The sequence below is a fragment of the Centruroides vittatus genome, unplaced genomic scaffold, assembly GCF_030686945.1.
Source record: "Centruroides vittatus isolate TY-2023 unplaced genomic scaffold, ASM3068694v2 contig_318, whole genome shotgun sequence".
Taxonomy (NCBI): Eukaryota; Metazoa; Arthropoda; class Arachnida; order Scorpiones; family Buthidae; genus Centruroides; species Centruroides vittatus.
In genome coordinates, this window is record NW_027122045.1 from 542,838 (window position 1) to 557,591 (window position 14,754).

The 14,754-nt window shown below is 25.7% G+C and overlaps 1 protein-coding gene across 1 annotated transcript in view; it reads left to right on the forward strand.

The window, feature by feature from the left end:
- Positions 1-1,877, forward strand: part of LOC136973503 (insulin-like growth factor-binding protein-related protein 1) — a 36,648-nt gene extending 34,771 nt beyond the window's left edge. Inside the window, exon 4 of the mRNA XM_067268231.1 lies at positions 1,140-1,877. Coding sequence (XP_067124332.1) covers positions 1,140-1,147 — 8 coding nt within the window. The 3' untranslated portion in view covers positions 1,148-1,877. The remainder of the gene's footprint in view (positions 1-1,139) is intronic.
- The last annotated feature ends 12,877 nt before the right edge of the window (positions 1,878-14,754 follow it).

Below are 14,754 nucleotides of genomic sequence, written 5' to 3' on the forward strand. Positions count from 1 at the left end.
TGCTGCTGCAGAGGGTATTTTTCTTTTTGTGTGTCTAGTATTTCTATTTCTTCGCCTTTTATAATCCTGTCCATTTTATATTATTCTGCTTTTATGAAAGAAGCAGATAAGGTTTAACTAGGTCCTAAAAATCATCGAGTGGCCAAATCAATGATATCTCGGTACTGGTATGTTGAAATAAAAATTACTTCTATACAATATATATATATAGGATTTAGTGCCACAATGAAATAAATTCTACATTTCATTTAAAATTTTATAAAATAATGTTTGATTTAATAAAAACTCCACAATCAAGATATTTTTCCTTTATTTTAATTTACAAGATTTAGAAATTTTGGTTAATGTTACCTATGGTTCCAAAATGGTGGCTCGTCTCTGATTCCAGCAAATAGAAGAAGGGAAACAGTGTTGATGCACGTTCTAACCTATCTAATAATTTTGTTGGTAATAATTATGGTAATTTATTAGAATAGGTTAGGTTAAGTTAGAAAGTGCATCCCCACTGTTTCCTTTCTTCTATTTGCTGTAATTAGAGACGAGCCGCCATTTTGGAACCATAGGTAACATTAACCAAAATTTTGCTTAGCGACTGAATATTTATAATAATTCCAATATAAATTAAATGGAAAAAATAAATTCTAAGTTTAATTTTTTTTTAAATTTATGTACAGTACATCTAAAAGGTGGCCCATATTTCAGTTAACTGTGTTTTTGCACGTGTTTGTAAAAGAACAAAAGAAGAATTAGTTTTGCATGATTTAGGTCTATATATAAAGTAGCAATTTAATCTTCGTAATGGACCTAACAGTGTCCGCAGTGGATGAAACCACCTAACACTAGTAGCTGGCCGCGGGTTCAAGCCTGATACACAGACTAGACACGTAAACATTTGGTCGCTGGTTCGCACCTCACCAACAGACTGGCCAATTAGAGGTTTGGTCGCGGGTTTGAGCATCACAACAGGTTGGCCACGTGGAGTTTTTCAAGCCTTCATCCCGTGCCTAACACCTAAATACGCGTCAAACAAAACCAAGCCAATCTTTACAACGGTTAACTGACGTTTGAGCCACCCTCTATAATGTGATATTTTAACATTTAAATTACTTATTATTTACGTATTTTTCTCTTCCGTTTAGATGGATGAAGATGACGAAACAGTACACAAAGGATAATGAAATATCAAAACTAAATTCCTCTTAAGCTACAACACTTTTAATTTTCTTAATATCCGTTCTTCAATAATAGGCCTATATTAAAAAAAAACAGCATTTATAATTGTTTTATTGTATGAATGTAATTACATAACAGTTTAAAATTACAAAATTACAGCATTAATTCATTACACAACTTTATAGTTTAAGGCATCATTGTCAAATTTATACGTGATAATTAAAAATCAAAATAATAATAATAATAATAATAGCAACTAAAATATGAAATGTTTGTATAATGTAAAAATGTTTAAAAATTACGTGGTTTTAACTCAAATTATTTTCAGTGTTTTAGTGATGTGTAATTGTGATATTAATATTATACCTTTGCGTGTGATTATACTTAAAATCCTCCTTTAGCATGGCGTCATTCAAATATTATGTCCGTCCTGAAAGATTTGATGAATTTATATTCAGCAAATTTACTTTATATTAATCAGAATAGTTCTATATTTTTTATTATTATATCTTCCTACGTGATTTTTTATTCGTATAGTTTTTAGTAGTCAGTAGTTTAGCGGTAAAAAATGTTTTTCAATATGAATTTATTGACAAAGTAAAACATTTCTGACGAAACGATTCTAATTTAGATTTCCTTTATTTCATTTTTGGGAATCTAAATTGTATATTTCCATCCAAAAAACTTTGAAAAACTGGTTTCTTTTCCTAATTATTATGGTAACTACTTACCATAAGAATTACTCCTTATTATTGTATTCATTAAACTTTCTTATATAACCTTCCTTCTTGCATTGATTGCGATTATTTTTTTTTAATTTTTGGAATAATTTAATTTTTTTTCTGCTTTTTAAACTTATTTATTAATAAAATTTATAGAAATTTCAACACTTAAAATCTATAAATTTGTGTCTTTAATTTCTGAAATTTTTTACTTGTGACTTTCTCATTTTTTTGTTTACTTTCCAAATTATTTTTCCACCCTTTTTTTCGTTAATTTTTTTATTGTTTATCATAAAAAATAAATTTCTCTTGCATAATTTTTCTTTTCTTTTCGAAAAAAAAACTGCAAGGAATGAATTTTATTTCACGAAAAAATCAAGATTAAAATAATTTGTTTTCTCAAAGGAAGCGAAATTTTTACTTTATTTTCTTTTCTTTTTATTATTATTTCCGCATTTTTAATTTATAAAATTTCCTCTTGGTATTTTTCCTAATATTTTACGTAGTTACCAAGAATTGTTTCTATTATTATCTTGAATTTTATTACATTAATTCCAAGCTATTTATAGTCTCTTCTATATTATTTCTTCCAAAAGACTTATATGACTTGTTGTAATTGCTTAAATTTAAACTATTAAGAAGGTTTTTCTTGAATTTTCTACAATAAACTTTGCCTTCTGAATGTACTCCTCCCTTTTTCTGAATTGATTAGTTTTCATTTCTATACGAATTTAATTTATAAGGCCTTATGAATGAGGTCCATCGAGTGTATATATACATACATATACATATAGATATAGATATATATATTAATCGTGTTACTATTACACTATTAAAGTAGTATAGTACTAGTGTAATAATCTATATTGCCTTGAAATTTTGATTGCTCAAACAGGACAATGAAGGAATTTTTTTTGGAAATTTTTTTTTGTATTCAGTAAAGAATCGCGTGATGATGATGATGATGATGATGATAAAGTATAACGTTATCCGATAAAATAAAATTAATTATATTTAAAAAATCAATTAAATTAAAGTGCCTAGAAGTCAAATTTAAAATTTTAGAATAGAAAAATAATGGAAAAAATAAATGTAAATTAGTTTAATGCTGTAAAATTCTATATTTTAAGAAATTTGTATGTATATCAGAATGGTAAGAAGATTTTTGATGGAAGAATTGCAGTTTTTTGAATACAAAAGTCTCGATTGCTGATTGTAACAAGAATTTAATATAATATCTAAACGCTAAAAGTGCCAATCAATTAGATGTTGTGCCAATTTTTGTGTTTAAAAAAAAAAAAAAAAACAATTGCCCTTCTCCAGTGCCGATCACAATGCCTGGCACACTGATTTCAAAATGGTGCTATATATGTACATAGACCTTATACGTTTATCAAATGTCGTATTATGGGAAAAAATAAGTGACGTTATAGGAAACCAGTTGGTAATTTTACTTGTTTCTGGTCCCCTTATCTACCTTAAGTTTGAATTTTATGGTAAATTAGTAATGAGTGCAGTAAAATTTGAATATTGAATGAGATAAGATTATCCTTGAATATAGGTGGTACTCTGCGAAATATAAAAATAACATTTAAACAACTGAGCGATGATTGGTTGAACTTAAATTCTCGCTAGCCAATTATCGTTCTGCTGTCTATACGTACAGAATTTTATTTTAATCTTGATTTCTTTTTCTATTAATAGGGTATAGAATGTTCGTCTAGTGTTTTAATTTTAAAATATTATTATATATATTATCTCCGATGCGAATTGCATTAGAGAGGTTGAGATATTTTAAAATTTTAACATTAGATTGTGATCTGTAAGCTACTAGGAAGACTGTCGATGAAGTTGATGCCAGGAATGAACAGCATTTATAGTATTTTCAGATAGCAGAAACATAAATAAATTTTTTTCGAAACGTGTTCGATACATTCGAACATAAAACAGCAAGTAGATAAAATGAAAATGGACGAAGGATAGCTTACAGTAAACAAATAAAAATCCTTGATAAGTTCCAGAATGTAAGCACAGACCATAAAATCCGGTATATGTATGGACTGAGTTTATATCGAGCGATCTAGATTGCAATCTGTGCTTTTAGTACGTTTTCAGCTTAAATCGAAAGATTTATAATATCACTTCACGCGAACAGACAGACAGATCTTCTCCGATTTATTCCACTTAAGTACATTATGGGATCAGTGGGACTAGAAGAGACGAAAATTCATCACATACATAACTGTGTTATCGTGATACACGAATGGATAAGCGCAAAACTAGAAGCAAGTAATAGCACAATTTAGTTAATGAAATTTACAAATGGTAGCCATAAATTTGTAAATGGATCTTTTCCAAAGTATTAAAGTGCATCCAACTAGTCTCCTATACAAGATTATAGACCAAAATCCCATAATTTTCCCAGCTGTCTTACCAAAACTAAACTAAAATAATCCTACTTATAGCCGTCCTGTGTTTAGATAAAAGGTATTTACTGATATTGTAATTAACTGCTGCTAGTGGAAATGTTATCCTGATCAAATTTTATCTTTTACTTTAGTACTTATATAAATATATACATTTAAAAGAAACGTGTGTTGTCTAGTGTAAAATATCCTTTAGTAAACATGTATAATTGGCCTTAATAAAGTGATTTCTAACGCAAATGCTGTCGTTTTTACTTCAATCACTGAATGAAATTCTATACATTATAAAGCCGAGGGATATCTCTAGACGACGGATATCCAATTTGTGAAATGTTTAAAGCGTATAGTGAATATTGTAACATTCATTTCACGATTTAATTTTCTTTGTATGCTTTTCACTAAAGCTCTTCAATAGAAACTAAACAGTTCAAACAGTAACGCTTTGATTAAACTGTACAAAAATCGTTACAATATGCATTCAGTACGAAGCCAAAACAATTATTTTCCATTACACTGGATCTAACACTAGATAAACATTTGAATTAGCTTCAATTTAAAGTACTATCTTTCGATAAGTCTATAGATAAAGTTGTGAAGAAAAGTTTAGTTTATGCTAATTTGATTTTTGTAAATTCTCGCTTCCAGTTTAGAAACGATTTGCTTAACTTTCTCGGCGATAAAGTTAAAATTGCATGTGGCGCCATCTGTTTGCGATCTTATTTTGAAAACTTTTTATATTATTAATCATTATAAAATGGCAAAAAGCTTCATTTTAAGTTTTGTAGAAAAATTGTGAATGTTAATAACGAGTGAAATCTTCATTAAATCCGACATATAATCCCCTCTATCTCCTCACCCTCTTGACCTTTAACCGCCAAAATTTAACAGAATCAATGACACTAACATACGAACAGTCTTGCCAAATTTCAGAAATGTTCGACAACAGACAAAAGAGTTATTAAGCTTCAAAGTGGTGAACAAAATCGTGTTTACCCCATTCCCGTATTAATACCCATGCATACAAAAGAAAATTCCAAATTTTTCGCATTTCTGGACATTTCTGTGTCCAAAAATGTAAAAATCTGAAAGTAAAAAAATTACATTTAAATCTTCAAAAATTCAAAAAAATTAATTAAGTGTAATTAACTTAAATAAAGATAAATTTTAATAAACGTAACGTCATTAAAATTTAGAAATAAATGGAATTTAACTTACATAATTAATATAAAACATAACTTAAATCATTTAAAGATAAAAGAAATAATATAATTTTAAAAGAGATAAAGATTGTTTTATATAGAAATTTGTTATATATATACATATATAGATGTTTAGTAAAATATTAATAAAAATAATTATTTCAATACTTTATAACTTCGCAGAATATTAAAAAATTATTAGATTTCTAAAAAGCAATAAGATATTAAATTGCACATTTTGACTATCTTTTAAAGAAATAATTGAGAAATTTTTAAAATAAAAAATTTATTAGAATAGAATAAATAATTTAAAATCAAACAAAAGAAATTTTTAATGGTATTTATTTATTTCTCAAAATGAAAATCATCAAAAGTAATGTTTGTTGTTTTTATTTTATAATATTGTTTTATTATTAATAATAAAGTTTATGAAGTATTTTTAATTCAATTTAAGAAATGAAATTTTTTAAATCGAGTTAAAAATACTTTATATGCTTTCATTTAAATTGTTTTTTTTTTCGATTTATCTTTTTACACTTTGATATAAATAATTGATATTAAAATCAGGAACATAGTCTCTTAGCAAAGTCGACCTTTATCGCGAGGCTTTATATTTCTTCTATTTTTATCAACGTCAGAAATATAAATATAATTAATGTAAATGTAATGTCATTTAATCTAAATTAATTTTTTAGCACTAATTAATTTCAAAGTTAATATCACTATACATAAATATAATTTAAATTTAAAAAAATAGAAACTAAAATTAAATTTACAAAAATTATATAAAAACAAAATCATTAGATGTAATTGGGCTGCAATTTGAAAAAAAAAATTGTAAACCAATAAATTCCCAGCATAGGTTGTCTGTCCTTCCTTAATCTTGAGAAAGGAGTTAGATGTCCAGCATGACTCTATTGCTAACAGGAAAAGTATGATGTACAGGGGCAAACTATTACTAATTTGAGGTGGAGAGCATATATTTTAAATTAAATAAGTTAAATATACGATTAATATATATATATATATATATGTATATATATTTTTTTTTAAAAATCGGTAATAAATAAATTAATTTTAATTATTTATATATAAATAATTAACATAAAAATAAGAACAATATTTAAAATGTAAACAAAAATAACTTTATTTTTATTAACTCCATTTTTTAAAAATTTTTACATTAGAAAATGAGTTAACTCGTGAATAATCGAGGCAATAAAATTCAAGTGTTTGTTCACCTTCCAGTAATATTTCTTTTTTAATTTAAACATTGTTTCCAAAATTAAACTTCAACTCGAACACAAACATTGTTCAAATATTTGCTTTAAAATCATACAATGCTTTTAATAAGTAAAAAAATATTAATATTTAAAGCTACAGTAGGATATTAAGGAAGTATTAAACGTTGGAAAGATGAAGCTGAATTAAAAACAAAGCAATATTTCTTTATCTCATACACTTTATATGATTTACAATTATAAAAAAAAACGAGCAAATACTCATTGTGACGGCAATTTTTAACCATATTTTTAAACATTTATTTATACAGTATAATTTATAATATATGCTCTTCACCTCAAATTAATTTGCTTGCCCCTATACATCATACTTTTCCTGCTAACAACAGAGTCGTGCCGGTCACCTATCAAACTCCTTTTTAGGTGATATTTTTTAAACTGAAATCACGTGACTTCCGATCTAGAACGGAAGTTCCTATATAGTAAATCAGGCCTCCTGACCCCATCTTTCCATATCTTGTTTCAGCTTTCATTCGTTCTCGAGATTAAGGATTGAGAGACTGACGAACGACAGTGGGAATTTATAAGTATACAATTTTTCAAATTGCAAAATGTTCAATACTCATAAAATTTTTATTATGGCGACTTAAAGGAAGAGATTCTAATGAGAATAAGGTTGTCGAACTCTCTCATACATAATAAATAGACTAATAATGAGTATAATTCTTTATTTTCTTAATCCTGCTGCATGTATATAGTTTAATGTTTTATAAGTAAATCTTCTTACATAAGCTGTAATTTTGTAAGGAAAAAAAAACCAAGAAAATCGGCAGAGTAAATTGTTTCATCTAATGATTACAGGTATACTCTTAAATCCACTTTAAAATCAATAAAGTCACTCATGTCTTCTTGGAGAATTTTTTAAATAAAAATAAATCTGAATATTTTACTTCATTTATTATTTTAAAAATTTCTAATTTTATCTTAATAATTGTTAGGTTTGACATAAATTGGTCCATTAAAAATTTATTCATTTAATTTAAAAAATAATATTTATTTATTGAGTTGAAAAATCGTAAAACTAGATGGCGACACTGAATAATTGAACCTCTGATAACAGCCACCTCCCAACAAAAGCAATCTCTACACGGCGGTCATTTTTAAAAAGTTGTTTTTTATTTCTAAATGCGTAAAAAAAATAACCTCGAAACAACGGCTAATTTTTATGTTTCCTTTAAAGGTTTGACTGTATTATTTGTACATATTTTTAAAATAAATGTTTAATTTGTTTAAAATTTCTTATATATATATTTTATTTAAGTACAGCATTATAATTTTATGAGCTAAAAATATTTATAAATAATACATAAATAGTTTATTTATATTTGACTTTCTTGAAATGTACAGTACTTAAGTTTATATACTTGAGTTACTTGTTGAAAACAGTAAATATACTTTATATTAAATTATTTATATAATTAAAGGGACAATTATTATATAAATAAATAAATAAAAATTAAAATAAATTATTTTGAAAAATTGATCTGGTCTCAGGAATTAAATATTTAAATATACAAAAATACAATTATGTATTTAATTATACTCGCAAATAATAAAGATTGGGATAGATGTTAACAAATTTAAACTTTATTTAAAATTAATACTAAAAATAACGTCGACAATTAATTAATTTTAATTAATTTATACATATATAAGTGTGTCCTGCGCCTGTAAAGCTATCTTCTCTGTAAATAGAATTGCTATGAGGAGAAGCCAACACTTACTACAAATTTGAATAAAATACTTTTTAAGGTTTAATTTTTGTTTATCTTTAAATTTAATAAATAAAAATATAAATATCTTAATTAAGATCTAACCTCTATACTTTTATTTATATAAAAAATATTTATATGCTAAATATTATAAGAATTTAAATATATTATACAACAAACTAAAAATAATGCCATAAAATTTGTGTTATATCTCAAATTTAATCCTCGAAAAACAATATTTATTTATTTAAATTTTTAAATTTATTTAATTTTATTTAAGTGAATAAATTGCATCAATACTAACAAGGATAATTATAATGTAATGTATTTAAATTGATTAGTAATTATCTTTCATGCCAAACTATTGATCTATATTCTCTAATATTATAATATATAATATGTGAACTGTAATGTAATAATAAAAACACTTATCTTATGCAAATCAATATATTTATACAGCATGTTTATCAGTAAATATACTAAAGTTAATAACATAATAATTATACGTATACGAAAATATTGAGAATTATAAGGGCTTTAAAGGAGAGAAAATTAATTTTTATTTGTATTATTATGTATTAAATTATCTTAAAGTTATTAAACACAAATTCACTTCTATATCTTTCATTGTTGTAAATAATTACATCATATGTTTGTTCTAAGATATATATTTATATTGAAGAAAAACACTTGATAATATCCAAAAGTGTAAGACTTGTTATTATAAATTAGTGAGTTAATGTCAATAATACGCTTTTATGACGTCAAAAAGGTCTCTGTCCTTATAGGTGACCTGATATTGAGTGCTGTTTAAGGTTTCTGGTATATTAAAAACAAAATAATGGTAATAAAATCTATCAATGTAATAATTTTTATTTCCTTAGTACGCAAGAAATACAACAGAATGAATTATTTGTAGTTTATGAGGCCCACTTAAATGTTAGGCCTGGGCCAAAGCACTATGCAGAACCCTCACATAGAGAGCTATACTTGCTTCGGTCCTTTTTATAGGGCCAAAGTTAAACAGTATCATAGCATAGGACTTTCTTTAGGATTGAAGTCATTTGAAAGAACATCTCTTCAGCTAATCTTATAAAACAAATTCATTCATTTAAATATTTTTAAATGTTTAATTATTCTAAAAATACATTTTATCTCTTGAAAGATCTCGTGGCACATATCTATTCGTTTTTATATTTTAATGATTCATTTTAATGATGTTTACTATTATGAAACATTGAAAACAGAGAATTTAAGATGGCTTTTTAAGAATAATTGCTCTAATGCAACTTATTGAAAGAAAATAATTCATTAAAATTTTTAAATAATAATACATTTTAAATTAACGAGAAATTAATTTAAAAAATTACTTCATAAACGAGAACATTTTACTTTAATAATTAGAATAAAACAAATTTAAAATAATTTACTATGGAATGTATTTTTTTCTATTGATGGATAGATTCACGGATTCTTATTGCTAGCGTCATCTGTTGAGTAATTTTAAAATTAAGATATTAAGAATTTCTTAAAAGAAAATCTACTTTAATTACTAAAAAAGTAATACATTTTATTAAAATTCTTGCTATTATTAACCTTAAAATTGTAAATAATTTTTTACATAGAAACGTAAAAATTCAAGAAAAATAAAATTTAAATACAATAGAAACTCCACTAACCGGTGTGAAAAGGGAGATAAAGGTTGCCGGATAATGGAAAATATAATTCTCAATTTACTATATTTTAATCTATTTGACTGCTTTCATTTTTATCCAATTAAAGATCTTTATCCTACTCTAAAGTCTGTTTACAGCAGAAAATACTTTTCCAATTACAAGTCACCCTTTCAAAGGGAAATAAATTGAAACTAAAGAGTTGAAGAAACTAACCCACAATTATTAATTCTCTTTCTCTGTGTTACTGAATTAAAATTCTTTTCTATTTGTCCACTTTTTTTTTTTTTTTTGACGACTTTTAATGGCAGGATTTCAGTTGATTGGATCTCTGGTTGATCGAACACCGGTTAATTGAGTTCCTACTGTCCTTGAATATAGTACTTAACTTATAGTATTCAAGTACAGTACATCACTTGGATGTACTATACTATATATTCTATACTACATATACTGTATTTATACTGTATATTGTATACTTATTACTTGAATATCATAAGTCAAGTTTTACGATAAAATAAATATTTACTGTAAATTTTAAACTGATTTTCATAATTAACCAGACAATTTTATTCGTCAATTTCCACGTGGATTCGTACCGGAAAATGTCGGAATCACATGCAACCTCCAAATGTCACCATGGCAACTGTATCTTCAATGAATTAAAGATAGGCGAGACGATAAAGCGTGGGCTTTCTCTATTATCAAATCTGAATCAGTGATCTTGAATTATGAGCCACTGTGACAATAGTTTCTAATGGAAAATTTATTTAATGAAAATATATATTAAATGTTAAAAGATCAACAATCAAACATTAAATATAGCTTTATATTTTCTAAATTAAAATATTTATTATTTTATTTTATTTTATTTATTGTTCTAATCGCCAATGGATGCCCAAGAGGTGCGAGAAAACTTCGTCTCTACCATAAGTTTTTTTATTCCATAATATTTTATTTATAAAATATTATATATATTATATTTATGATCATATAATAATAATTTTTATGAGGATAATTTCTGTAATTAAGTTTTATTATTATTTTATTTCTTGTGTATTGTCTTCTTCTCTGCTTTCAAGTGATGAGACACACCTGTTCTTATTTTAATTATTATTTTTTATTTTTGCATAAAATGTATTTATAAAAAGTAATTTTAATTAATTTTTTTCGATGTAATAGGCTTTGTCGAATTTTAAATTGCCGAAAATTGCAAGACAAACTCAATAAATTGATAATTATAGGGTAAAATCCGGTTACGTTTTTTACTTTTCTGTAAATTTCCCCCTGAACAGATGTGGATTTTAATTATCTTTATATTTATTAATTGGTAAAAAAACGTTATTTCTTATACATTATTTATTTCATTAATTAAAAATTTAATTAAAAAATGTTTTAAAAAAAACCACACACACACAAAAGACTTGTCGCAAATAAAATCGCTCGCGATATCGCGAGTCGCTAACGATTTTTTTAAAGTTTGTAATAATTGTATAAAATTGTCTAAAATTCATTTTATTTGTTTCCTTTTGTACTTGAATAGTATGATTAAAGTTAAATGAAGTTTCAACATAGAAAATATTTAAACTAGTGTGACTATTGTTCGTTAAACAGCAAATTCTTTGTTACCAAAAATCACGTGATACATATTATCAACTTTTGTATCGATTGTCATTGCTCATTGCTTGTTGATTAATTTAAAAAATCGTTTAACAATATTAAATTTATTATTCATTCTGCATTAAATAGACACTGAATGGTCCTCAAATTTTTAAATAAATATTGCCATAATTAATTGTAAATCATCTAAAAAGCGTTATAGAAATCAGTGTGTAATATTTAAATTTTTAAAAGATATATATATATATATATATATTATCTCGAAAAGTTATGGCCAAGTTATAAAAAGGAAGTGAAGTATCCGAATGGTTGCAAGCTGATATTAAAAGAAAAATGGCGTTGATTTTCGTGACAGCACGCGATACTCAAGAGAAGATATGTGTCATAATTATTAGAAAGATATTCATCGATAGTGGATCACGAAACTTCCGTAGTCACGTACTTATTGACGTTACAGAAATGTATTCAGTACCAACTGGGAATTAATCCCTAATTGCATTTCCTCATCCAGTTACGTCATCAATCGTCTGTGATGTCAAGGTAACGTTAAGAACCCTTTTTTCCTGAAAAAAAATATAATGCTATTTACTAAAAATATTCCAGAAGCCTTATTAATTTACCACATTATGAATAGTGTTTTCCTCTTGTAAATTAGTCTAATTTTAAATATTTTCGAGTCTTTCAGAAGGAAATTTGTGAATTACCATTCCCATATTTTGATGGAAATTTCTTACATCTCTTTAGCTCAAATTATCAAAGTAGCTTATATTTTTCTAATTTATTAAATAATTTCTTAAAAGTAATGCTGTTTTTCTATTTTAGCAATTTATTTGAAGTTTTCTAAAATTAAATGAATTGCAATTTTATATATATAATTCGAAAATTATGACGAGAAAATCTCGAAAATCGCTATCGATATCGTTTTAAAAAATTTGTAAATTTAATTAGATTGAAATATTCTAAATAGAAAATTTGTTTGCGAATCTAAATTATTATTATGATATTTTAAAATTAAATACTTGCTACAAAAATATTTGATATATTCAAGATTACAAAAATAGCAAATTCGAATAAATTTGCGATTTTTTCTCGCGAGAAAAAAAAAATATCGCAAATGTCGCTTGATTTTGTCGCGTTAATTGATATCTTCGTGTAATTGTGTAAAAACAAATTTTAATTTTGGTTATTAAAAATTGCGCACTTACGCAAACGATTTTTAAACTTTACTTTTTGTTTTTAAATTAAATTATAAAAAACTAACTTTTAACACTATTTTATTAGATACTTTTGAAAAATCGCAAATCGCCAATTCGGAATTTTACAGTAAAGCGATAAAAATGTAATTCTTTCACGTTGTAATGTATATGTATTTATTTTGTTATAATTATTATTCAATGTTTAAAAAATCATTTAAACTGAAGGTTAAGAGATATTATAATGTTATAGTAAATTAATAAATTTTCTAAAATGCTCTTGTTTTGATGAGAGTCATGAAGTGTAGCGATATCGCTTCGCTATGACGCAAACAACAAATGAGAGAAAGAGAGAGAAAAAATAAGATAAATTTAATCGCATTCTTCAGTTAATTTTTTATACTGTATAAATATACAAATGCGTCACATTCACGAGTATCACTTTGCAATGTAATAATGGCGTGACTCATTTACATATGGATATAACGTCATAAAGTTTGAGTCGTCGATGACGTCGGTAAGTCGCGCATCTGTCATGCATAATAAGTCAAATAGTTTCGTATGCCATACCCAGGAAAAGCATAATTCCGATGATGCAAGAAACTTTATTAACATTTAATTTGCATTTTCTTTTTATGAGGTTTTGTGTTAAAAATAACTTCTAATTTTAATTTATATATATTATTTTTAATCGCGCATGTAAATTAAGTCGTATGTTAATGTTTTGTACTTGAAATCGATTTTTTTTAAATAATAGTAAAATTGTTTCAAAGAGAAAAATGATTTTGAATAAAAGAACCATAAAAACGTATATTTTTTCTGAATATAAGATTTTATAATTTGGCATAAAAGTAAATATACAGAGATTTTTTTTCGTTCCTTCTTTCGTCATATCCAAATAAAAACATTCAACACTTTATATCATTTGTAAAGTTAACTTTTAACGTCACAAAATTACCCTCCTGGGTTATCATTGGATCCAAATTGGCAGTTAAAATAGGACAAATAACAATTGCACATTTAAGTTTATCGTCAGATGACCGTAAATTTTTTTTTACAACAAAAGCTTAACAATCATAATCAAAAAGCGAACTGAATTCGATTTCTCCTCGTAATTTTATATTTTGATTTAATTCATTAAATATAATCTTTATTCTTGTAAGTAACATATTTCAAGGCTACAAATTCCTAAAGAGTAACATATTTCTTTTTTAAATTAAAATCTGAATTGAGTTTGAAACCTGAAGTTAAAAGGGCTACGAATTTAAATTTTATAAATCACCTCCACTAAAAAATTTTTAAGAAGAGCGCCTCTAGTAGCAAATTTTGCAGTATTTCCAATGACTGATTTTTTTTTCAAAATAAGCCGCTAGGTAGAGGACTCTTCAGAACAGCGCTTCTAGTGGCATATCATTGCAGCGCCCCTAGTGACAAAAATTGCAAAACAGCGCCACCGCGTGAGAGAAGAGAAATTCTGTTTTCTTCTTCTTCTTCTTCTTCTTCTTCTTCTTCTTCTTCTTCTTTTAAATTTGAATCACGATTTGAATTTCAGGTTTAACTTTTTCGGCCGATCACATGATTTGATAAAAACAATCGAATTCAGTTCGTACATTTTTCCCTAGGGACATAATACATAAAGAGCCAAAAAAACAATAAAACATATTAGCAACATTGTGCGAATAGCATTCATACACAAATATAAAACTCAACAACATTTAATGCACAATACTACATG